The 25973-nt window shown below is 33.2% G+C and overlaps 3 protein-coding genes across 6 annotated transcripts; 2 read left to right on the top strand and 1 right to left on the bottom strand.

Annotated features, from left to right (window-relative positions):
- The first annotated feature begins 1680 nt into the window (after positions 1-1680).
- Positions 1681-11051, top strand: LOC105317954 (solute carrier family 23 member 1). The gene is made up of 13 exons (XM_011414775.4): positions 1681-1896; positions 2966-3123; positions 3317-3417; positions 6387-6469; positions 6602-6783; positions 7135-7255; positions 7347-7500; positions 7771-7920; positions 8740-8843; positions 9042-9171; positions 9378-9521; positions 9762-9857; positions 9983-11051. The coding sequence occupies exons 1-13, from the start codon at positions 1681-1683 to the stop codon at positions 10231-10233; spliced, it is 1890 nt and encodes a 629-aa protein (XP_011413077.2). The 3' UTR covers positions 10234-11051.
- A 582-nt stretch (positions 11052-11633) lies between these two features.
- On the top strand, positions 11634-20053 carry LOC105317952 (solute carrier family 23 member 2-like). Of its 2 annotated transcripts, XM_034447716.2 has the most exons (13): positions 11634-11810; positions 12999-13156; positions 13301-13401; positions 14291-14373; positions 15362-15543; positions 15698-15818; positions 15929-16082; positions 16263-16412; positions 17413-17516; positions 17683-17812; positions 18092-18235; positions 18561-18656; positions 18805-20052. In XM_034447716.2, the coding sequence occupies exons 1-13, from the start codon at positions 11682-11684 to the stop codon at positions 19056-19058; spliced, it is 1806 nt and encodes a 601-aa protein (XP_034303607.2). In that variant the 5' UTR covers positions 11634-11681; the 3' UTR covers positions 19059-20052. The 2 variants fall into 2 exon arrangements, with proteins under 2 accessions (XP_034303607.2, XP_065931965.1); XM_066075893.1 differs by lacking the exon at positions 11634-11810 and having other exon boundaries at positions 13111-13156; positions 13318-13401; positions 18805-20053.
- A 669-nt stretch (positions 20054-20722) lies between these two features.
- LOC105317956 (cilia- and flagella-associated protein 77) lies at positions 20723-25966 on the bottom strand. Of its 3 annotated transcripts, none has more exons than XM_011414776.4 (7): positions 25771-25966; positions 25000-25099; positions 24502-24745; positions 24187-24289; positions 23830-23883; positions 21924-22028; positions 20723-21604 (listed from the first exon to the last, which is right to left on the bottom strand). In XM_011414776.4, the coding sequence occupies exons 1-7, from the start codon at positions 25867-25869 to the stop codon at positions 21470-21472; spliced, it is 840 nt and encodes a 279-aa protein (XP_011413078.2). In that variant the 5' UTR covers positions 25870-25966; the 3' UTR covers positions 20723-21469. The 3 variants fall into 3 exon arrangements, with proteins under 3 accessions (XP_011413078.2, XP_019918642.2, XP_011413079.2); XM_020063083.3 differs by lacking the exon at positions 23830-23883 and adding an exon at positions 22861-22887; XM_011414777.4 differs by lacking the exon at positions 23830-23883.
- Positions 25967-25973: the final 7 nt, after the last annotated feature.

Below are 25973 nucleotides of genomic sequence, written 5' to 3'. Positions count from 1 at the left end.
AAACCAGCGATGTTCAAGCTGTTGCAATTGTTTAATAACGATAATTTTAAAGATAGGTGTAACCTCGGCAAATACATTTATTATATAGTATGAAATTATGAAACGATATATGTATAATTAACGTTTACTTATATGTTGTTCTTTTGATTCTTTCCGCCTTTACTTATGTCAATTTTTCATATTTATGTATGAACAATGTATTAGGGTCTCATGTAAAATACCCACTTCTATACTTTACTATGTTTAATTTGTAAAATCTGATGAGCTGCAAAGCTTAAAGAAATAAAGAATGAACTCAATGAATGAAGTTAATTGTGATAAAAGACGCGCCCGTTATCCTTTCCATTTAAATTTATGATCAAACGAGCGAAATGACCGGACTATTGGTAAAAAATTTAACACGGGCCATGCTGACACGGATCTGCTTAATGGGAAGTGTTAATTAATTGAATAAATATGAGCCAATCAAACTCGACTTATATAACTATGAGTAACCCTGGCAAGTTAAGTCATTCAATCAAGAAACATGCCAAGCATCAATTGGTTATTAAGTGATAGCCTGGGGCGCACTCTCATGAAACAGTCTTACAAACGTTCTTAATTAGCATATTAACCTTTCTAAAGAGGTCTAAGATGTTTATTCTTTAATACAATGCAATAGGTCCATGACATCTCAAAATGAAGGCTTTACGAAGGGTCTTATTTGAAGTATTGAAAGACAACTATTTTGGATATCGAGTAAACGAAGACCATTAAAAATTTTATACTTAAGTTATTTTTATTCTAATTTACACACTAAAATCTAAAACTGTTTCAAAAAAAATTAATAAAGATGTTGTGAGGAGACACCAGTAAAAACTAGTCTAATTATCCATTTTTTTAAAAATCCACAGTATTTGAAATTTGGATTAAAATGTGATCAGTCATGATGTATGTAATTATAATTAGCTATGGAATGAACGGATATTGATTGCATCAATAAGTTGGTTCATTAATACGGCCATGACATCGTTTGTGCACAGTTCTAATTTATAGAAAGTCGAGCTATATAGTTACAATGTACTGTAAACATTTGATCTCTGACACATGTCATCTGCATGCAGTCAGTCAAGCAGAACTTGGGTTATTAATAGGTGTTTGGTCAGGACAATGAACGTGACCCTTGAACAATCACAGTTTACTCCTCGTGAAGTGGACAGTGTTACATGTAAATACGCCAATAAGACTAGTATATATGGTTTAATTTATGACTAGTAAACATTTTAGTTAATTCATGATTGTAATTAAACTGGCAAAAAATAAAGTGGTTTGTTGGTATTTTAGAACATTTTTTTTAAAAATAAGATACATTCAAACAAAATCCGGAAAGTAGATATTTTCAAATACATATAGCATTTGAACAATCTTCCACAAATTTTACATTGGCAAATCTCTACGTAATTATACAAGAGAAAAAGCATAACGGAATTTAAACATATTTTTTAACATCCAATCTCACTAAATTTTTAAAAAGTACCAAAAATCCTCAGAAAAACCAAACATGCTATATATATACATGTACATGGTGTACCTTCTTATGATAATCAATTTCTACACCGGCACACATCTTCTGCACCCAACCCTTGCTAGTTAGCTCATATCGTGGCGAGACCTAGGTAGTGCTTCCTACATACCCATCACATGACCTACTTCCTTTATAACGCGCCAAGCGTTTGTAAACACCACACGAAAAGTTCATCCGAGTGGCAAACAAAGATGGCAGGTTCCAAAAGCTCTAGCGATCCCGAGATTGAAATCCAAGTTGAGGAGACTAAGGCCTCTTCCGAAGGGGACAACATGTTGTACAAAGTTGACGATACACCGCCATGGTACCTGTCAATTCTCCTAGGATTCCAGGTATTGTAATTAATTTTGATTTATGTGCATACATGTATAAATGCCTAAGGTTAAAAACAACCATTGTGTTAGGCGTTTGGGATCTTAACGTGCCTTTGCTCTCATTCACGGTATTGCTATGGTTACGATGCATACATACATGTATTTACAAATCAAGTTTGTAAAAAATTCTCCTTGAAGTTTTGTTTTACCGATGTTTGAAGCATACCTGCAATTCTACATCACCTTTGACATTTATATTCTTGAAAACGGAATTGCATTCAGTTAATACTTTACATCACCGTAAGCAGAGATAACATGCACTCGTAATCATATGCATTTTGTTGTACTATGTGTACTTCTCCGATCTCTCCGTGCACTCCTTTAAAACTAAAATCGACGTGTATCTATATACATTCTTAAAAGTGATAATTTTAAGTGCCTAGATCATTCATTGCTGTTTATTTACATATGCAGGTAAAAAAAAAATGAAGGATCAAAAGCAACCAATTTCTAGTACTTTCAATTCATTTTTTTTACACGCATGTAAATTCTAGGTGCTGAACTTTAGAAGCATTCCCTTGGTTGAAGCAATAAGATTGCCACAATTCAACATATTTTCAACTCTTTACTATCATGTTTTAACACACAGACGCAACATGTAAATGTGCCGCAGGCATTAAAAATGTATTCATGCACACTAAACGAACATACGAAAGTATTGAAAATTCACCAACAATATTAATTTTGATATTCAAAAAGAATTTTCAAAATAATATACGTCAAATGTTACTCTACTAAAATGACAAATTAATTCATGCCATCAACATGTCAGTTTAATTTAGCGATATTCTTGTTCTCAAAAAAGTTGATTAATCTTGATTTTATCATGTCGTTGTTCTTTCTTTCACTTTTGTGGAAAGTGGTAAGTTTTCTTTCAAGATTATAGTTGTTTTATGTTTTTTGTTTGTTGTTTGTTTTTTGTTGTTGTATTTTTTTTCTACACCAAGACACCAAATTCGCGGTTACCAACCTAGCTCCTAAATGCAATCTCCAGAAATTTAACAAAAAGTCTGTTTTCCTATTACAGCACTACCTAACAGCATTTGGCTCCACACTCTCTGTTCCATTGGTCCTGCAGTCGGCCATGTGTATTGGTGACGATCGCGTCGGACTCAGCGAAATCATCTCCACCATATTCTTTGTGTCGGGATTATCCACGCTGCTCCAGACTACCTTTGGGGTCAGGCACGTGAAAGATATCCTGACATTTCTAAATTATTTATTGAAATGAAAGACATTCTAATCCATCAAAAAAAAAATTGATAAATTTAAAGTTATGTAATGCCCAATTTCTTTGAAAGATAAGATCGCTCGCGCATATCAGTCAAGCACTGCCAGTATACCCTGATGAAATGAATTTAAAATTAATATTTTGCAGGTTACCAATCATTCAAGGGGCAACTTTCTCCTTTCTGACACCAACCTTTACTATATTGGCACTGAAGAAATGGGAGTGTCCTTTCACTTTGGCAGCTAAAGGTACACCTGTGTATAAAAAAAATTTTAAGATAATAATCAATCTTCATTTTTATTACGCTCTTAAGAAAAATACAGTTATCATGGTTATACAGTGAAAATGTGAAATTTCTTTTATCATTAGGTTTTTGCATTTTCGAGGTAAATTAAACATGTTAAAGATCGAAGATCGGACTTGGCAAAAATGTTAATAGAATCCGTATGTCCTTAAAAAAAATTAAACAAACCTAGAGAGCTAGGATCATTCAGGCTCTATAGTTTTTTGTGAGTAACGTGAGCTCATGGCGACTGCATAGGGATAGCAAAGGAATTCTTTTCGGCTGCGTATGGTAACTGACACGTGCTATTGTATTTTCTGATGTTGCATATTTTGTTTCTTTATAAAAAATAAAACATAAAAGGGTTGATCCAAAAGTAATGCCACACTATGCACCGCGCTTCTCACTGGAGCTGTATTGTATGAAATGATACATCAAAGTTGTCCTTATCAAAAATTAAATTTGAATTAAATTTTTTTATTAAATTGTGTTGAACATGCACTTAACAAGATATGGATGTTTATAGCATGATATATTATACGTGACATCGCCGCGTCATGAATTTACATCCTTTTTTAAGGTTTGTATAATTATATGAATAAATTACATGCTTTAAAATATGAAAATGCCCCAAACAGCACAATTTTTTTAAAACAGATATATTATTAACTTTTTCTAACTGTTTTGAAAAATTAGAAACCGTAACTATCCATTTTGGATATCTACCCAATGCCTTTTGTCTCTAGATCAAGGGATAAAAAGGCTGGGAATGCGAATAGTGATACGATGCATTTTTTGCTTCGATGGATAGAAATCACTTTATAGATAATGTACTGGAATTGATATATCAACCCAAAATTGAGAGTGAGTGAACAGGGTACCTTAAACGTGGTTCCTATAAAAAAATAAAAGCATATGTCATGTCATGATAGATAGAAGACATACACGATTTGTCTTCAAATTTGCAAATTTTGTTTTTCCATTTTCAATGTTTATACTGATAAATATAGAAGTTTATAATACTATGTCAAAATTTGAAACTCAAATATCAAGTTATAAGCAAGATACAGAGTTCATAATTCTTTGTTTTGTAAACAAAGCTCGAATATTGTCATTTTTACATATGTGTTGTATTGGTGTAAGTTTTAGTCAAATGTAACTTTCTTTTGTTGATAATAGTATTTATGAAGATATTGAATTAGTTTAAATTGTTTTTTACATGTCATTTTGTCTAAGATATGGTAAAATTCTACATTACATTTTTGTAAACAACTATAAGACTCGAGCTTTGTTTACATAACTATCAATTCTTACCTCTGTATCTCGCTTGTAACTTGACTTTAACATTTAATATTTTGGTCAATCATTTAAAATGCACAAGTAAACCATTTTATACATAAAAAATAAAAATAAAAATTTTGATCTCAAATCGTGTCCAAGTCCCTTTAAAGCTGGGTCTTACGTCTATGGCTATATCATAAAGCTACGTTCACGACTTCTTGAAATGACCTCGACAAACTGATCGCACAATAAATCATCCAATTTACTACTTCATCGATTACAAAACGATTAATTAGAAAAATAGAAATGTAAAATGTAAAATAGAGCATCGTGGCGAATATATGTAGAGTACTAAATTACAAAATTCTACCAGAACGCCAAAGATCTAGAAATGACGTTGCTAGCGTGCGGCGACAATCGTTACCTCATGCTCTACAAAAAATATTATCTTCAGAAATAATCATCACAATGCATTAAAATTTTCAGGTCTGAATTGAATTAGGTAGATATCTTAAAGCAGGAATTTTTGTCAATTTACGCTGGGTTTCCACGATTTTATCGCATCTGTGACATTACATTTGGATCAAACCTCGTATAATCAGAAAGGACACTACGCTATGTAGTCCGTATGTATAAGAATTCCAAAATGATATGACGTAGAAAGACGGACCGGACCCCTCCATTATCGGACACCCACGGGTGATTGCGCCCTTTCCATAAAAGACACGACCACCTGTGGGTATCAGACGATGGGCCCCTCTAGATTCGCGAATGATTTATAGCAATATTAACTATTTTTCTCCCGTGCAACGCACATTACAAGTACTGTATATATAAAGATGGAAACGGAAAGAACAATTTATAACGTTATTTAAATCAGTTACCAGTGGCGATTATTGTAAACAGCAAACAAGACTAAGTATCCTTAAAGTAAGCCAATTAACCCAGTTGGTCAACTTCTTAGCATTAGATGGAGGGAAAGTCCCCTTCGACCTGAGACTCTCGAGAGCTACAGATGTATAACTGTAGATGGGATAACATTTTATGTAATTATAAGTGTAAGCACGTGAAATTGTGCTACATGTATAAAGCATGCATTATGTCAATTTGATTGTTGGCTTTAAAATTGTCTGATCCGCGTAAAAGGGCTTAAATTTAAAGAAATTGAAATGCAAAGATTTGTATAAAGAAATGCAATATAAATCTATATCAGCAAAGAAAAGGATACAAAGCAGTAATGACCCCTTTTCATCTTTTTTTCCTTCTGAATTTTGAATGATAATTTGAATTAAAAGGGGATATTATAACAGTATATATAAAAAACACACGTACATAAAAAAAATGTACATGTAATGATGACTGTTTACGTGCTACCACCCCCGAAAAAAATATTCATGAGTAGATTTAATGTAAAAATGTAGCCTTTAATTCGGCCAGTTTATAGATATATACATATATCAACTCAAAACTTAAATATACTTTTTTTCTGAAGTTTATAAAAATATTTTTTTAGTGCATTTATTTTTGTATGTGAAAAAAAGTTTTAAAAATGATTTCGATTATGGGTTAGAATTATGAACCATGCTGCAGGGATTTTTGAAAGCACAACTCCGAGTTGATTAGATGTACTTTAAACCTCTTTTTTTAAAACAGGAGAGTGGAATGTGACCTCTGACCCTCTACCAGACCCCGGAAGTCCAGAGCATAAAGAAATGTGGCAGATGAGGATGCGCGAGGTAGCTACAAACTGATATGCACTCAATTAAGTGCATGGTGATAAATGCAATACCTGTACCTTTATTAAATCACAAAATATCTAAATTGTTTGCCCTGAAGTGATTTCTGTTATTAATAATTTTGCCCACCAGATTCAAGGTGCCATCATGGTTTCGTCAATTTTCGAAATCGTCATCGGCTTCAGTGGGGTGATTGGCCTGTTTCTGCACTTTATCGGACCATTGGTCATCGTCCCCACCATCTCTCTGATTGGTCTGTCCTTGTTTAAGGAGGCAGCCGACCTGGCATCTAAACAGTGGTATATCGCCGTCATGTGAGTTCAAATACATGCATAAATTATATGTTTGTGAAAGAATGTACATGTGCATGAAATATAAGAGTTTTGTTGATTTTAAAATCAAAGTAGTTATTGTAGCGAAAGGCAGTTAGCATACTTGTCTGGAATACTTAAATTTGCATTAAAATTTCGTACATGTATACTGAAAAATCATACTTTACGGTATGACCAGCCGATATCTTTCACTACCTGTAATACCTGTTTATATGTTTACTAAAAACTGGATCAAAACTCATGACATGCATCATTATAAAGAACAACCACAATATTAGGATCCTAAATGACAAATATATTCGAATTTATAAGGCTATAGATATTTTTTTTCAGGACAGTGGCCCTGATAGCGATATTTTCACAATATCTGAAGAAGGTTAAAATTCCAGTTTGTCGAGTCACACGAAAAAATGGATGCTCGATGTATAAACTACCAATTTTTAAATTATTCCCGGTTAGTATTTTCCGGACGAAATTTTTACATGAAACGGCTATATTAAAGATACTAAATAGAAATTATCATAATCATATTTGTTGTTTTCCAGATTTTATTAGCTTTGATATCTGCTTGGGCTATTTGTGGCATCTTAACTGCAGCTGGTGCTTTTCCGGAACAAGGAAAATGGGGTTCTGCCGCCCGGACTGATGCGAAGATTGACGTTTTAGAAAAGTCGCTTTGGTTCCGATTCCCTTATCCCGGTATATGCCAACTAAATACATCATATAGATAACACTATACTTGAGAATAAACAAGACACTGACAAACTTTTATTAAAAACCTCCTTACAAAAAATCTTAAAAGTAACATACTGCTATCAAATATCAGGGCATTGTGGTCATTTGTTGACTATTTTAGTTTCCTTTAGAAAAGAGCTTTGTGTAAATATTTTTTTTTTAACTTTTAAAGCTTCAATTTTTTTTTACTAAATGATAGCTTTAAGTTAACAAAGTCATATCTTATGTACGTAGGTCAGTGGGGCCTGCCAACAGTCAGTGTGTCAGCCGTGTTTGGGATGCTTGCTGGAGTACTCGCCTCTATCATAGAATCTGTGGGAGATTACTATGCATGCGCCAAACTTGCTGGAGCTCCTCCTCCTCCAGTTCATGCTATCAATAGAGGTAGGTCAAATATTTTACACTAATATACAATAAATTGTAATTATAGTACCTTCCATTATCTTGCATTGGGCTTTAACTTTCCTACTGCTACTTGCACATATATAATTATATATATATATATATATATATATATATATATATATATATATATATATATATATATATATATATATATATATATATATATATATATATATATATATATATATATATATATATATATATATATATAATAAAACACCAGGACAATGATATGAAATTATTAAGATAAATTACGAAATAAGAAATGAAATTTATTTGATCCAATCTAATTAGAATTAGATCCTTCACGCTCCCGTATTTGTTATAATTTGGTCAGGCTATGTTTTATTTTTCAGCATTAGAAAAAAAATCAATTACTTTTCAGGTTATTGAAAACAACCATGTGACTTGTGTGAAAACTTTAATGGCATTCACACATATTTGTTTTTCAAGTTATCCGTTAAAGTCTTTAGATGGAAGACTCAGCCATTATGAATGTTTATGCACATAATTGTACATGTACATGTATAACTGTATGTAGCGCATTAGGTAATGAACTCCCTGCGACCTGAGTTCGATCACTGTGATCTACAGTGTTGTATGTGAAAGGGTTTTCTCCGGGTACTTCCTCCCGCATCGATAACCCCCTTGCGCTGCGTTTACATCAGTGCCAACAAGATAGATCCATATTTAAAAAAATTGTAAAACTTGTTTATCAATCGTTTTAAAATACATAAAGTTTGCTTATATATCTTATATTATCATATGCTTTTTCATTGTTTTCCTTATCGGTTGTAGGAATAGGAATGGAAGGAATAGGCTGCTTGTTGGCCGGTGCTTGGGGATCTGGAAATGGCACGACCTCTTACAGTGAAAATATTGGTGCAATAGGGATCACCAGGGTAATTTTAATATCTCCAGATTTTTTGTTAATAGAATCAATGTATGTCATTTACCGTTTTAAAACTCAAACATACTACAATGTTGGTTAAAACTCGAGATTTTTGAAGATCAGCAATACGTTTTATCAAACGTGATTTGAATAATTATATATATTTTACGGGCCCTTGTTTGATTTGATGGTCTTCTTTCTGCGCCAGGTTGGAAGTCGACGAGTTGTACAGATGGGTGGTTTGATCATGATGATCCTGGGATGTCTGGGTAAATTCGGAGCTTTGTTCGTCACCATTCCAGACCCGGTGATTGGGGGACTGTTTATGGTCACCTTTGGTATGTCTGCCAAATCGACACCTACAAATATGTGTACCTGTCTCGGAATCGTTAAACACACGCTACTAACAACTTACGCAATATTTTCTTCACATTTCGAGAAATTTCTTACAACTTAACAGCAGTGACAAATTAACAACTTTTTTCTGTTGATTAAACACTGTTATCCTATTTTGGAAGATTGTTTTTTCTTCTTCTATTTTTAGGCATGGTGGTAGCAGTGGGACTCTCCAATCTGCAGTTTGTGGACCTCTCGTCATCAAGGAATATATTCATCATCGGAACCTCCATATTCTTTGGACTTTCCTTCCCAAATTGGATGAAAACCCACCCGGGTTATATTGATACAGGTTATCTGAAGAATTGAGATTCATATATTATTAAAGTATTAATGATTTAAGAATATATAAATCACTAAACACAATTAAAATGTGTCAGTTAATGGTATGGTCATAACACAATTACTTACTAGTCTATCAGTACATGTAGGCACGGACGATAAATGTTTGATCCTTGAATGCACATGGCTTCTTCATTATTATTTACAGTTTAACAAATGCGATTAACACTTTATATATTTACAAATTTAGGGAGTGATATTTTAGACCAGTTGTTGAGCGTTCTACTCGGAACTAGCATGTTCGTTGGAGGAACAATTGGTTTTATCCTTGACAATACTATACCAGGTAAATTACCTGCAAAAAGTCATTGAATAATTTCAATAATTTAAATTTTCGTCTTAAATTGCAATTGGTACATGTAAAATGTCATTGTGAAATATTTGAAACACACTTTCCCTTATATTTACAAGGAACTTTAGAGGAACGTGGTATTTTGAGATGGCGGCAAAAAGATGAATCGTGGACAGCCAGTGGAGATAATGTCAACTCTGTATATGACTTACCTTGTATACAGAAATATCTCAACAAACTGACAATCACGCGGTACCTCCCATTTTGTCCTAATTTCCAGCCTTGTTGTGGGAAAGGTAGCAAGAAGCAAGAACCTCCGGTAGAACCGACGTCGGTTTACGAAAAGACAGTTGATGACACCAATATGTAACTATGTTATGTGCAACGGCCCATTTGAAAACGTCATGTTTATACAACTGACCAACTGCAAATCTCAATCATCCCAAACAGGAGTCAAGATCGTAAAGACATTTAAAATCAATATCTTTTTTGTTACTTTTCAATATTTCATTGATAATTTTATTGCCTGAAGATTTGAATACTAATAATTGGAATTATAGTAAGATGCAATTTATTTACCAATGTGTTCATATTTAAAGGGGCCATATTGAATTCGTTATAGTTATGTATACGTGCAAATTAGATTTGTGAGTCCGCATTAATTATGAACTGGACATTCATCTTTTGGGGTTTTTTTTTGTCTTCGGTAAAAGAATTTTTTTGTTCTGTTGCAAAAGTACTTAAAGTAGGAATGCAACAACCTAAATTTGTTGGTTAATTTTTGCAGAATTTACCTTACCTTGTACGTGTATAAGGAATAGATACAGTGTAAGAAGACTCCTAAAAAAAATGTCCAGGACATAAAATATTTGTCATATCGTTAATAATATCGTTATACATGTATCGCTAGCTGATATTCATAATTGTATATATTTAGATGTATCTTTATTTTTTAGAATTTTGTTGCCCTGACAACTATACAATTTAGCATTTAATATGTTTAATGAACAGTCTCTGTGTATATGTATTGACTACAATGTATACTAGGTGTTCATCCTTCATTTTTTTTCTCAAGTCTTGTTTTTTATATGTATTTTACTTTATTAATGAAGAAACATGAATTCTTTTTGTGGATTGAAGATATCAGGGATTCATCAAACAATAAAAAAAAAGTTTTCCATTGAACAGTGTTCTTGATAGATTGATGTCTCGCTGTACCTTGTGGATTAAATTAGTGTTAGTACGGAAATATAGCTAACAAACACTAAATCATACAGGTTCAACATATTGATAATAACAATATGGAAAACAGTTTGCATAAATATTGAAATTTAAGTGTTATCTATGATAAAAAGGGGAATTTTTGACTTTTTTATAATTTAAAACTGAAGTGTACATCGGGTGTGTAATCTAAAAGTGTACATCATAGATAAAACAAAAAATTGCACTAGGTTGAACGCCGTTGAGGACTTCTACATAGTAGACACGGAGGTTATAAAATTACTCAGGTGAGGAAATCGGTGGGAGTTAAAAAAATTGTTAAGCTTTACCTGACTACCTTGACATTTTAAAGGAATTGAGCGATAAGCAGTTTTATGTGCAGTGATCGAAAATGTTGTTTTTTATTTGATGATACGTACCCACATAGCAATGTTAATCAAACTTAAAGTTCACGTTGATACATAATTATGTATAGGCCTATATTGACATTATTGTGTGCATTCACCGCCGATTTGAGATCGTGTATATAAATTTATTGGTAAACACATGCCGACTGTCACCTACTTCATATCAACATTAGGTTTAAAAAAAAAAAAGATGGCGAACGGTACGCCTGGTGTTGAAATACAAACTGAAGGAACGACGACCACTCAAGACAATGACAACATGTTATATAAAGTGTCCGACTCACCGCCATGGTACTTGTCAATTCTTCTTGGATTTCAGGTAATGTAATTAATTCATTCTGATTACCGTACAATGTTCACTCAAATGTCTAAACATTAAGATGTTTTGACACCAATAGTGTTCGTGGCCAAGCCTAGCTAATAGTTTCCATTTGTTATAACACGTATGCTGACGTTCGTGTGGTGTTCACTCTAGAAGATACAAAAGCTATTTACTTGGGACAACTAAAGCCCCGTGCTTACAATAAAAAAAAACACTGTTAATGAAAGATTAAAATTATTAATATATGTTTCAATCCACAACAATTCTTTTAAAAGGTACTTGTATTTATTACGTTCCATCCCTTACTTTTAGATACTCGCATACCCGTAGATACGTTCTCCAAAAGAATTTTTACCGACTTAATGGATGTAAAATCATATTCAAGTTCAATTTTACAATATATATATACAATGTATTGTTTCTTATACATCTTTCTTTTGACAAATTTAAGATTTTTAAATCGATTGAAAAATTAACTAAACTTCAGTAAAATTAATAAATTACATGTATTGTTAATGTGCATAATTACGTAGGATAAAAGAAATCGTCTTCTGTGAATAGGAATTTGATCTGACGTACATCATCATGATTATTTCGTGCAGTCCAATATTTAGCATAGGTCGATAAACAAACGTTTCGACCAATCGGTAAAAGGGGCCTGTAGATATCTGTCATGTCAGTCTTTACAGAGTTATGAATTACAATCAATTTTCCTAAGAAATAGAGGGAATCATACGAAGTGGATGTAAATATATCTCTTTTACAGCAAATGCCCACATAAAGGTTAAGAACAGTCATTTGTTTTACAAGTGGAAACGCATAAATTCTATCTCAAAAGCTCTTTTAAAATTTACCATAACCATATTCATGTGATAATAAACATTGTAGAATGATGCAAGCCTTATACATGTAAGCTTGCTTTTATATATAACATTAGAAAATGCAGCTTTTTTCATTATATGTTTGTTTCATTATGAAGCAACATTATAACACAAAGAGTAGATTAATTTAGCCGACTAAATGACACTGTGTACTTTGGCGTCACTAACATAAATTTACAATTAATTTCATACAGAAATCTATGTCTCGACCGTTTTCCACTAAATGCCAAATTTTGAAAACTATAGTCGCCTAAATACTCGACTTGCTACATTTTTTATTTGTAAACTTGGCTTTATTTTGCAGCACTACCTAACAGCATTTGGCTCCACACTAACCGTTCCGTTAGTCCTGCAATCGGCGATGTGTATTGGTGACGATCGCGTCGGACTCAGCGAAATCATCTCCACCAGTTTCTTTGTGTCGGGAATATCCACACTGCTTCAGACAACTCTTGGAGTCAGGTGTGTCTATATACAAAATTAGACAAACTGACATATCCCAAATTGTTGCCTGAACCAGAAAGATATCCATTCCGAATTAAAAACATAACTGACTTTTCATTAAGTGTATTAAAAATGCAATAAGTTAAACTACATATATTGCAGGTTGCCTATAATTCAAGGACCAACATTTTCCTTTCTTACACCAACTTTCACAATATTGGCACTGAAGAAATGGGAATGTCCTTACAATCTGGCAACTAAAGGTACATGAACATGTACACTTTTTTCATTCAATTTACTAACTTACATGTAATATAACTGTAAATTCCTTATTTTCTCCGAGTACTTCATTCCGCGATTCTGCTGTTTTGTATCTCATCGCGAGATTATGAAATCGCAAGCATCAATATTTTGTTATGATTTCATATATAAGATCAAAACTGTCTGAAAATTAAAAAGGAGTTTTTTAAATCTGCGAGCTCGGGGTTGCTTCTCGCGATTTTACGCGGATATTAATTCTCGCCTATTAATGAATTTACAGTATTTTGGATGACTGATAAGACGGTGCTTTGTTTGGATAACAGGACTCGAGACGAGATGTATGTCAATTTTTCTATACGTGTTGTATAATAATTATATAATTAGTGCCTGTTTGGGAGGGTAACTGTTGAAATTGACACCCCTCCAAAACCATTGTCAACCTCCGCTTAGCATCGGTTGACATTGGTTTTAGAGGGGTGTCAATTTCAACAGTTCGCGTCGGTTGACAATGGTTTTGGAGGGGTGTCAATTTCAACAGTTACCCTCCCAAACAGGCACTATTAATTTTATTATACTGAATGTCTCAATTTTAAAGAAAATTTTACTATATATATAGAAATGAAGTGAATTCTACGGCGAACCCTACGCGCATAATTTACGCGCATGTAACAATTCGTTGTGTTACCTGTTGCCAGGTGTGTTGCTAACGGTGAGGGTAATAGAAAGGATTACCAACTGCGTCTAAACCAATCAGATTTCAGTATTTAACATGAAAGTATAATAAAACAGTAATGGTATACCATGCACGGTTAATCTTAAAAAAACCCACTTAGTCCAGCGTGGTAAAGTTGATCAAGATTACGTGTACTTACTTTCTGCACGTTTTGACAGGAGAGTGGAATATGACATCTGACCCTCTACCAGACCCCGGAAGTCCAGAACACCAAGAAATGTGGCAGATGAGGATGCGCGAGGTAGTCATCGAAAAAAACAAATAAACATAACAATAAAATTATGGAATCATTCTTTTAGTATCATGAAGTGATCAAACAGGGTTGGGGAGTGATCAAATCAATTAAAGCCCGAAAGGGTTAATGATAGAATTAACCACGCCCGACCGCATTTGATCACCTCATTATACTCAATCTCTACCCGGAGTTATCGTTCCTGCTTCGCTCCACTTATACCTCTGTTAACGTCTAAAAATTAGTGCCACGAAAACATTGGTAATGGAGTATTACTCCGAGAAATAGTTCTTTGTTTGTTACCGTGATTTACCAATAAAAATCTTTTTATTTCAATATTTTTAGCGAGGCTTTAACATCGAAATGTAGACTGAATACATATATAAAACTATAATTTATAATATCATGATTGAGAATGGGTTTTGCCAAGATTCTTGGCATTTAGACGTTAACAGAAGTGTTGTAGCGCAGCGTAATACGCGCTCTGGTGAGAAATTGCATTATATTCAAAGGAATGGTTTCTTATTACTTACCATAGGCGTCAGAACCAGATATGGACATTTGTTTTTGCTTGTCAAGAATAAGTCTAGCCCCCCCCCCCCCCACACACACACACACATACGCGCACAAACACACACACCTTTCATTAAGATCCGACCCCACTGATTATTGATATTTATATGATTTTCAGCAATTGTTCAATTGTTAGTAAATATTGCTCGTATAGTGCTATTACAAACAATGAAGTGAAAATGCAAATATAAATGATTAGATACCGTACACGCACAATGTACATGTATGTCCTTGTAGTAATTCTCCATCATGAGCGAGACAAATCAAAGCATATATGGGATTTTACAAAAATTATTATGTCAAAAAAAGTAAAAAGCCAAATATGATATAAATGGAGAGATTGATGTACATGTTCAAGCAGGGGCGTCAAGTTTCTGATTAAGGCAATTTAAAAGACATTTTTATCTGAAAAGTCATCCTGTAGATTCAAGGCGCCATCATGGTTTCGTCACTTTTCGAAATCGTCATCGGCTTCAGTGGTGTCATCGGCCTGTTTCTGCACTTTATCGGACCACTGGTCATCGTCCCCACCATCTCTCTGATTGGTCTGTCCTTGTTTAAGGAGGCAGCGGACCTGGCCTCTAAACAGTGGTACATCGCCTTCATGTGAGTTTATTTTCAATTGTACTTGCATAAATATAAAAAATTATTTACATAAAGACTAACAAAAATTATATACCTGAAAGTAAATTAGGTTTGCGTTAGTGATTCTACAAAAAAAGTAAAAATTTAAACATATTTAATGTTTGATTCTTTTCAGGACAATGATTTTAATAGCAATATATTCACAATATTTGAAGAATGTTAAAATTCCCGTTTGTCGAGTCACAAGAAGAGATGGATGCTCAATGTATAAACTACCGCTTTTTAAATTATTCCCGGTTGGTATTTTGTGTTTAGATGTTTTTCGTTTGTTCTTTTCCAATTTGTTTTTTTTAGAATAGAAATAACTGTACTGTTGTTGTTCTTGTTGTTTGTTTTTTATTTTAAGATTTTATTAGCCTTGATATCTGCTTGGGTTATTTGTGGCATCTTGACTGCAGCTGGTGCATTCCCGGAGCAAGGGAAATGGGGTTCTGACGCCCGAACTGACACAAAAGTTGACGTGTTGGAAAAGGCGCTCTGGTTTCGATTCCCTTATCCCGGTATTTTCTCATACAGAAATCATTTACAGATGATTAAGTAAAAATAGTTTCGTTTACGAATTTATGTCAAGTGACTGTAAATAAGATTAATCAGTCCAAAATTAAAAAAACCCACAAATTTTTTATCTCAAATCGTGTCTGGATCCCTTTTATTGTCTTAGGGTTTCATTGGTTATGTAGGTCAGTGGGGCTTGCCAACAGTCAGTGTGTCAGCCGTGTTTGGGATGCTTGCTGGAGTCCTCGCCTCTATCATAGAATCTGTGGGAGATTACTACGCATGCGCCAAACTTGCTGGAGCTCCTCCTCCTCCAGTTCACGCTATCAATAGAGGTTTGTTTTTCAAATCAGAAGACAATAATTTAACGAATTTAGTTTGATTGTTCATTCTGGTATGGATAATTCTGGTACATGTATGAATGAAGCGGACACTGCAGAAAAACCAAGTAACCAGTGTTATTAATTATGTATCTATTTTCCTGTGTATTCATTTGAAAATTAACAATGCTTGTCCATTGCTAATACATGTATAACCGCCGGGTTTGTACCGTATGGGGTATTTTCTGTACCGGGCGATTACTAGGGAATTAGCTCAACACTCGCTGTATTTTCCACATTTATTCCAGTTAATAACACAATTATACAAACAGTTACTCTCCACTCCGTACACATTAAAAAGGGGGAACTCGCTTATTAATAATTCTAACTTAATGTTAACCTACATATGACAGTGAGGGAAAACGTAACGGATTAGACGGACGACTTGTATCTTGACTCTTAACCTCTATCTATCGAACTCTGACTCGATTCAACTAACTTGTAATCATCTCTAAAACATACATTATTATTTTACTGGCGTGACCCTCTAAATAATTGACATATATAAATCACCCAATCAGAGAATATATTTCTTAATCCTAACTGACCATCGTCCAGGTAAACGCCCATTTATTCACCTGCGTTAATCCGCTAATTGTTATGTAATTGCATTAACTCTATTAGTGTCAAACACACATTTCTTAGTTGAAACCATTGTCCTTCAATCCCGCCTTTCTAATAAAAATATCTTTCCCAAAGCTACACTTGATTACTTTGATGTCCTATTTCTTTGTTACAGTTAAGGCGTTTGATAAACATTAATTTACATTCTATCACATCACAGTCAGGAGGAATTTCACGATAATTAAGAAGAGTGAATAACGTTAATTTACCAACAAGCTAAACTATAGAAAATAGTCGGAACATGTAAAATATACATTTTACATGGTGATACATGTATCAGCACAATGCATGCATGCTTATACATCAATATTGAGTATTGAATTGGTTGTAGGGATTGGAATGGAAGGTATAGGATGCTTGTTGGCCGGTGCTTGGGGATCGGGAAATGGCATGACCTCTTACAGTGAAAATATTGGTGCAATAGGGATCACCAGGGTAATTTCTTGTGGAGTGTGTCTCTAATCTATATTTTTACGTATCAAGATTCTACTTAAAGAAAGGTGAAAATCAAAAGTTAAGAAGCCAAAAAAGCATATACATGTATCATTTTTTTAGTAATAATAATTACTGTTAAGTAAAGTCATCTTTTACATTTCTCCAGGTTGGAAGTCGACGTGTTGTACAGATGGGAGGGTTGATAATGATAATTATGGGATGTCTGGGTAAATTCGGAGCTTTGTTCGTCACCATTCCGGACCCGGTGATTGGTGGACTCTTCATGGTCGTTTTTGGTATTTCCCCAAAATCGGCACTTACAAATACCCATAGTGAATTTGTTAAAAAAAAAATGTTTCAATTTGTCCGGGTTCTATTTTATTAACTTAAAAGACATACATTGTATCTCACCTATTGTAATGGCTGATGTCTCAGTTGTATATTTATCATCAATAAAATTGCAATCTAAGGTTTTTGGTTTGAGACCTTGAAAATATATTCTGATGTACCACTATGCTATGATAGCCGCACGCATGATAAGATATTTACTGTAGCGATGTTGTCGTCATTGCTAGGCATGGTGGTAGCAGTGGGGCTCTCCAATCTGCAGTTTGTGGATCTTTCATCGTCAAGGAATATATTCATCATCGGAACCTCCATATTCTTTGGACTTTCCTTCCCAAATTGGATGAAAACCCACCCGGGTTATATTGATACAGGTCATTCTTGAACAAACTTTTCAAAACCATAGCTGAATCGTTTAGTACAAAATCGAAGCAGTGTCAAAGTTAACATACTTATAGCTGCATTGTTTACAATGATTGAACTAGACGTGCACAAAAAGGCACTACAAAAGCTTTGACAACGTGCTGAAACTCCTATATTGAAAGAATTAAAAAAAAGAACGCTCTTATTTTCTCTCCATCATTTAATATAAATTGGAAACTTCAACGTTTTATAAAGCGCATAACAAATTAATACAGGTAACATGTATGTGCATATTGTTTGCATTAAGGAAATTTAATTATAATTATGTATATTTAGGAAGCGATATAGTTGACCAACTGTTGAGCGTTTTACTTGGAACTAGCATGTTTGTGGGAGGGTTGACTGGTTTTACCCTCGACAATACTATACCAGGTATTTGAAGTTTTGACGAATTTTATTCCTTTATTTATGTACAATGTAGTATAAGATCATGATGTGAATGGATTCCCCAAACGTTTTGACGTTTGGTTTCTTCACGGGTTACACATGTACATTAAAAGAACTTTTGTTTTCTACTTAGGGACATTGGAAGAACGTGGTATTCTAAGATGGCGACAAAAGGACGATTCGGTGACAACCAATAAAGAGAGGAACGACTCTGTATATGACTTACCTTGTATACAGAAATATCTCAACAAACTGACAATCACGCAGTACCTCCCATTTTGTCCCAATTTCCAGCCTTGTTGTGGGAAAGGTACTGGTGAAAAAGACGAACCTCCGGTTGAACCAGTATCGGTGTACGAAAAGAAAGTGGAAGACACTCACATGTAATTCTCTCAGTCACGGATCGACAACGGATAACCTTGGAATCTCAGCTTGGCGCATCTAGTTATTATAATTTTCATATGTCCGACGCCAGTGGGAGAGTGTCGTGAAGACACGGGGGCCTTTTGAACATGAATTTGTCATATATTGCCAGTAGCAGTTTTATAATTATACATTTACATAATATTCCAGTTTAATGTTCCGTATTTTGGAGAGACAAGAAAAAAATAAGTGACATGCACAAGCAATTTTAAAACGTATTATAGTTTAAAACTAGCAACTACCTTATTATCTTGAGAACGCTACGTTACAAATGACAGTTTTCAAAAATTTCATAGATCCAAAAATGGAACTGACAGTGCCGCAGAATGAACGGACATGATCCAATTGCACTCGTGATGAAGGTTTACTTTTATTTATATTCGTTGTCATTAAACCGTTAGCATTCAATTTGTAGTCCTTGTTGCTACGCCACAGATAAGTCTATATATTTCATTTGCATGGTGGGTTGCATTATGTACATTTTCAGGTAAAATGCCGTAAATGTTATTGAACAAGAAGTTGCGTTCATCATATGAACTTATATGAACTTTAATTAACTATTTGCAAAGAATGTCAACTGTCTAGAGCCATATGTTTGCCATGTATGTAATCTTGCCTTTGAAGAAATCCGAGGTTTAATACGGCAGCTTGTAGCTTTTATACTCCATATCAATTAGACTTGTTGCCATTTTTTGGTGAGGGGATGGTCTCTTTTACTTATATAAGGGATATGTTATTACATTCCTGCTAACTGGTACTTATAACATGGTCAGTAACCAGTACATTGTTAGACTATATATTTTATCTTTGTATTTTATATTTATGTATTCTACATACATGTGTAATCTATTTATGCTGACTTAAAAGTGCGTCAAGTAATGCTATAAAATCAAGGATCTTCGAATTCAATCCTGTGATGGCTAAATCTAGTATATGTTACCGTTTTAGCTAGCTTTGATTCAGTCCTTCATGCCCAATATTACTTCCAATCTTTTAATAAAACGCCATATTCACAGATATACATGTGCGCACGTGTCGGTCCATCAAAAGGATATTAAACATTGTTTTCCAGAAAACAAGTAATAAGTCCTTATGTTTGCTTAAAATCATTGCAATTGATTCGAATCTGTTTATACATTATCAAACTTTTGTGTCAATTTGTTATCAATTAATAAATCTTCGATCAAGACAATTGTTACAATAAAGTGGTTTAAATATGAACTCGGTGAACCAATATCGTGTTTTAAAACCAAAATAGTTTTGTGTTGCGATGCTCAATATTTAAACACTCTTGTATGCTTTACAATACATCTTATTCAAAATAAATATCCAAAAACCAACATTGTCAGAGTTTCTCTCTTTCCCCAATGTTTACCTTATGTTGAAGTATAATAGATATGCATTCAGTTTGAATTTCAACGATGAGGACATTTTCTTTTGTATACACAATGAGGGAAGCACTGAGCAGCATACATATACATTACACGCTTTATATATTTTGCGATGTATGTATACGGACGGTCGGCTTGCAGTAAATTTGAAAAGCTTTTGTAAGAGAAAGACAAGACCTCAATAAATGGTAACCTAATCGTTAGATAACAACAAAAAAGCACTCAGTAACACCGAGATAACCAGATTTTTTTTAATTTATAAATACAAACACAACATAGTGGAGATAGAAAGTGACTGTGTTCACAAAAAACTGTACAGATTTTTTTTTTATTCCGATAGCTCCAATCAAAGGTAACGATTCTCAATCACCAAAACCATGTAAACCATGATTGAAAAGATACATAGAGGAAGGAATGGTATTGTGCATGAATTTTTATGTAAAGTATGAAAAATAGATGCCGATCATCAAATTGGAAAATAGTGTACAAAGGCATGTATGTACGTATTGGTTTCGCTCTCCATGTGTGTTCAGTCGGTATCACAGATAAGTCTCAAAGCACACGATGAAACAAAAAGGTTAAAAAATGACACAATAATTTAACAAATCAACAAACAATTATGTTTTTAAAAAATCAAGTCTTGTTAGACTCTTTGTTTTGCACTCTTTGGCGTATAAAAAAATATACGCGCTAAAAAGATAACTTATGTATGCATGCAAATCCATATAAAATAATTTTTTCACGTTGAAAAATGTTTATAGAAAAGGTAACTAAATGTTACACGGATATTACAAAGAGGAAATATGGCAAACAAATAATATTTTCAAACCTAATGCATGCAATTAATTGTCTCTACTGGCAAGCAGATTAATTAATACTTCATTAACTTGTCCTAAAAACCGCTATTACTGCTGAAATTTCTCAGTAACTGTAATTATTTCATGATTCTGTTTTTTTTATAAGATGAGAAGTCAAGACACTAATTTAGTTGACTGCGGGCTCGTAAACCCCGTGGCCTAACTTTCCTTTCCTGGAAATCTGATCAGATCCGAAATTTTGGTACGCTAATTCTCTAGCTTTGGGCGAACGGAATGTTTCCAGTGATGGCCTAGCAGAATTCTGAAAAAAGTTCAAAGTAAAAAAACTTTGTTCAAAAAAATACCGGTACAACGCAGAACAATTAATTACTTTGCACAAAGCTAGTTGCTACATTACGTACTCAAATATTAAAAGTTTAAATAAATTGAGAATCTCTTTCCCTAACCGCAATTGTAAATAATATTTGAAAGATAGAAGTTAAATAAACAAATACATGTAGCTTTCTAATGCATGATATTGAGCTAAGATAAATAAGTTGTATAAACAGTTTACCTCTGAATACATGTACATTATAATTTTTTTTTTGAAACATCTGTTAATTTTTATACGGAATATTTACCCTGAACTTTGGCATTTGCCATAGAGGGGCTGGGTCCACGGGATTCTGGTATGTTCTAAGGAGGGAGGCCCTCGTCTCATAGACTTTGCTGGGATTTCTTTTTTGCTGTAACAAAAAAGCGCTTATAAACACAGGCACTATCAAGTTGACGCAAAATTATTATATCAGTTATATGAGAGAAATGATAAAAGAAACGATGAAGGTAACAAAAAATAACCAACGAATCTTTATATCAAAACACACAAATTGTTGTCATACATGTAATGACATTTCAAGCAATTTAGATACATATTTCTTTCTTTTACTCTAAGTTGTCTTTCATACTCAAATGCATTTATAACTAAAGACATTGGCAACTATAGCAGAGGTCAGATTAAAATAATATGCCAAATATTATATAAGAATAAGAATATAAGATGGCGTTTATTTGACAGTAAAACTATGAGAATATCTGAACACTGAACAGGAATACGCATAGCTGTATACCTCATTTTGTATCCCACTAAGATACATTACTACGCTGACTAAATGTATATGTAGGGTGGATTTTAAATATTCTACATCTAAATATGAGAGAGAGAGAGAGAGAGAGAGAGAGAGAGAGAGAGAGAGAGAGAGAGAGAGATTCTTATTTATGATAGGCATGCATGCATTGGAGAGAGAGAGAGAGAGAGAGAGAGAGAGAGAGAGAGAGAGAGAGAGAGTACATGCAATTTGATTAACTTCGATTTTATTTTCATACTGATTTTAAGGGCTAACTAGGGATCCATGCTGTCAGCGTTGCTTAGAAATTCATACACATGACATTTCATAAAATATAATCAGTTCCTGAAAAGTTACATAATTATGCTAATGAAGCCATTCCAGAATTGGTAAACTACTAATCTTAATATGTGCAAGATTCCATCTATCATAATTTACTTGATATAGTAAATACCTTCATTTCCCATAAGTGTTTCCTTTTCTGTTGGGCAAAAATTTAGCTCATTATAATTAGTTTCATTTAAGCTAACAGTCTCTATAAGTCAATCACTTTTAAAGTTTTTTTGAGTACTTAATAGTACTCATTTGCATGAAGAGTTTCCTGTTAGGTTTTGCAGCAGAATAGAGTTTAAAGCCACACAATTGCATAAAGAATTAGCAAAACTAGACTCAAACCACATACTTAAATTAGTATTAAAGCAGTTATCCAAAATTAATTAAGATAAAAGTGAAATAAGACTGATTACTTCAAATGTGAGTTAAATCCAAAGTTTTCTGTTTATGTCATACATGTATGAATTTTATCTGTTAATATGTAGAACAATATAAATAGTAAGTATTTTATTCTGTATTAACATGTTAATGTAAAATAATAAATATTAACATGTAATATGATATCCCCTCCCCATTACCAAAAAATCAAAATGGTTCATAGGAAATTAAAATATTTCCAATTTAGAATTAAATCTTGTATTGATATAGTTCCAAATTTTAAAAAAATTCAAATTGGTCTGCACTGGCCCAAAAATTTAAGGGTGTCTTAATTCATGCTATATTTAAATGTACTTATACTGTATAAAAAATATATTGTTGAATCTTCTAAATAGTAAATATCATAAATTCATACACAAAGTACATGTATTTAAATTTCTCCTTATAGTTTTTATTTTATATTTAATTGTGTTTTTCAAAGTTTTTATGTACAGAATTTAAGAAGAACAGCATGGTCACATGATTGATAAACAGAATGCATGTAAATGTTTTTTCAAACTGTTTCAAAAGTGTATTTATTACAAGTATATCAGCTATAATGAAATTTATTAATTAGGTTAATTTGGAAAGCAAAAGGTGAAATAATCTACAGGTTATTTCATAAGGTCAGAAACCACCACAAAAAAATGTTGCTGCAATTTGCAACACTCACTATTGGGTATGGCCCTGCTGATTGTGACAACCTGGCCTCAGGGAGAATTGGATTCTAATGAGGAAAATCATCAGTCAAGTTCTATATTTTTCAAAACACTTTAGTTTTAATAAAGTAATGTTTGATATGAAATATAATGTGCAATTTCAATTAAAAAAAATGAAAACTTTTCATTCCTTGCATACACTGGTTGGAAAATGCAAAAATAAACTGCATAACTGTGCTTATTATAAAATATAAGAAATTCAGTACCTCTGATGTGAATTCAAATTTCTCAAAATTAAAGTGCAAAAAAAACCCCAGATTCATATTTTAAACAAATATATCAGAAGATTTCTTTTTTAGTCAAAATTTTACCTGGGTTTCTTCTTTTCGGTTGGCAAGTTCTTGTTGCCTTCTCTGTTGTAGCCATTTATCCTGATATTTGTGTTCTAATAGATCAAAAATGGGCGTTGATGGCCTGAAACAGAAATATTTTTTTTTCTTCTCAGAAAGTTATATATAATCATTTTACAGGCTGAACTTAGATTGATCCAACAAAAATAAATCAACTGTTAATTAAGCCAGTAGTTCTGTGTGATCTCTCACTATGACATTATAAATATAACATTACTTACAAATTAGTGAACATCAGAAGCATTTGCTTATATAGTAATTTATTGTTAGAACTACCGTGTTGATATCCCAAACACCATAGTGGGAGGTATTCTTCTTGTTCTAGCCCTAGTATTTTCTGATCCAGCTGTTTTTCTTCGGACATCATGAGTTGCCCTGAATTCATAATTTTCCCCAGCAGTGACTAAACCATTTTGCACAGCAGCTTTGTTGAGAGCCATAAAATCTCTATCTGCATTTTTATCTTTTCTTGCAAATGGTAATGTGGTTGTGGAAAGAGTCCTTTGCCAACCATGTAAAGCTACAAATTTATAACATTGTATAATATTATACATACATGTAGTACTAGCATAATTACATATATAACCATTTGAAAAACTTTCTTTGTCAAACTGATTAAAATCAGATCCTCGATGCTCCCGTTTTAATGATATGGCGAGCATCGAGGATCTGATTTTAATCAGATTGTTTCTTTGTGACATTTTTATTTGTGAAATTCCTTTCTGTTAATGTGACAATACTGATCAGCTAATGTTTTTTTTATATTATACTTACCATCATCTGCTCCACCATGCCTCGCTTCATTTGGTCTCCCAAACACAAACCCCTCTCCAGGGGATCCATATCCTCTTCTTTTTGGTTTTCCTAGCTCTGTCTATAACATAATTTAGATATTATAGTGGCTACTGGGTGCTTAATATTTTTTTCTATTGATACTTAAAATATGAATGTATATATATCTGGGTGATTTTAAATTTAAAAAGTTTTTTTTTTAGAAAAGTGACTGCTGCATATGGCTTATTTAGTTATATATATATTATATCTAGCCACATTGAGGTTCAGAAAGAACCAGTCATTAATAAACCACCTCCAACCACTTCTTCTTCTTTTTCTTCTTCCCAAATAGTTCATTCCACCATCTGGTGTAATATCACACTACACTGTATGTGTAATATCGAGCTATGATATGATTGATGTGCATATGTTAATTTATGTTTACTCAATTATTAACCTATACTTACTTTTTGTAGTATAATATTAATCTAACTTTGAACAATACTTTTTTAAAATCTGATATAAAGATGCACATTAATATTACCATGATTACCATATATTACAATAAAACGTTTTGTTTATGGAACGATAAAAGTTAAGCTGTTTTGATCGACATACAGATAGGCAACAACAAGAAAACACAATGCTATAAAAGCACATATGAGATAAACTGGAAAGAATGTAGTAAAATATATTGTCTCATTCTGACTTTCAAAATTCGTTAGTTATGATCACAATTGGGATGATGATAAATTGAAAATCTACACTTACTCTGAGAAGTAATTCGTTGTTTAGCATTGTTTCGCGGTGAGCTCCAAGCTCTCCCGCTGCTGTTAGGTTGAAGGGATTCTGCCCAATCGCTGCTGCCATTTTTCTTTTCTTTAAATGCCCTTGTGTGTGTATTACTGACAGCAAAACAGTTGTTATGCGGAAGCCATGCAAGAAATCTCCATAGAGACAATAAATAATCTTGG

This window comes from Magallana gigas, chromosome 2 (assembly GCF_963853765.1).
Source record: "Magallana gigas chromosome 2, xbMagGiga1.1, whole genome shotgun sequence".
Lineage (NCBI taxonomy): Eukaryota > Metazoa > Mollusca > Bivalvia > Ostreida > Ostreidae > Magallana > Magallana gigas.
Note: the sequence above shows the minus strand (reverse complement) of the source record. Positions and strands in the feature narration are given on the sequence as shown.

Coding starts and splice junctions, on each gene's coding strand:
- LOC105317954 (XM_011414775.4), top strand. CDS start 1,681: ATGACCTACTTCCTTTATAACGCGCCAAGCGTTTGTAAACACCACACG. Junction 6,470..6,601: donor GGCAGATGAGGATGCGCGAG/GTAGCTACAAAC, acceptor TTTGCCCACCAG/ATTCAAGGTGCCATCATGGT. Junction 9,522..9,761: donor CCCGGGTTATATTGATACAG/GTTATCTGAAGA, acceptor TTACAAATTTAG/GGAGTGATATTTTAGACCAG.
- LOC105317952 (XM_034447716.2), top strand. CDS start 11,682: ATGGCGAACGGTACGCCTGGTGTTGAAATACAAACTGAAGGAACGACG. Junction 11,811..12,998: donor CAATTCTTCTTGGATTTCAG/GTAATGTAATTA, acceptor TTTATTTTGCAG/CACTACCTAACAGCATTTGG. Junction 17,813..18,091: donor ACTCTTCATGGTCGTTTTTG/GTATTTCCCCAA, acceptor CGTCATTGCTAG/GCATGGTGGTAGCAGTGGGG.
- LOC105317956 (XM_011414776.4), bottom strand. CDS start 25,869: ATGGCAGCAGCGATTGGGCAGAATCCCTTCAACCTAACAGCAGCGGGA. Junction 24,290..24,501: donor GTGTTTGGGATATCAACACG/GTAGTTCTAACA, acceptor TTTCTGTTTCAG/GCCATCAACGCCCATTTTTG. Junction 22,029..23,829: donor CAGCAGGGCCATACCCAATA/GTGAGTGTTGCA, acceptor TTTTTGTTACAG/CAAAAAAGAAATCCCAGCAA.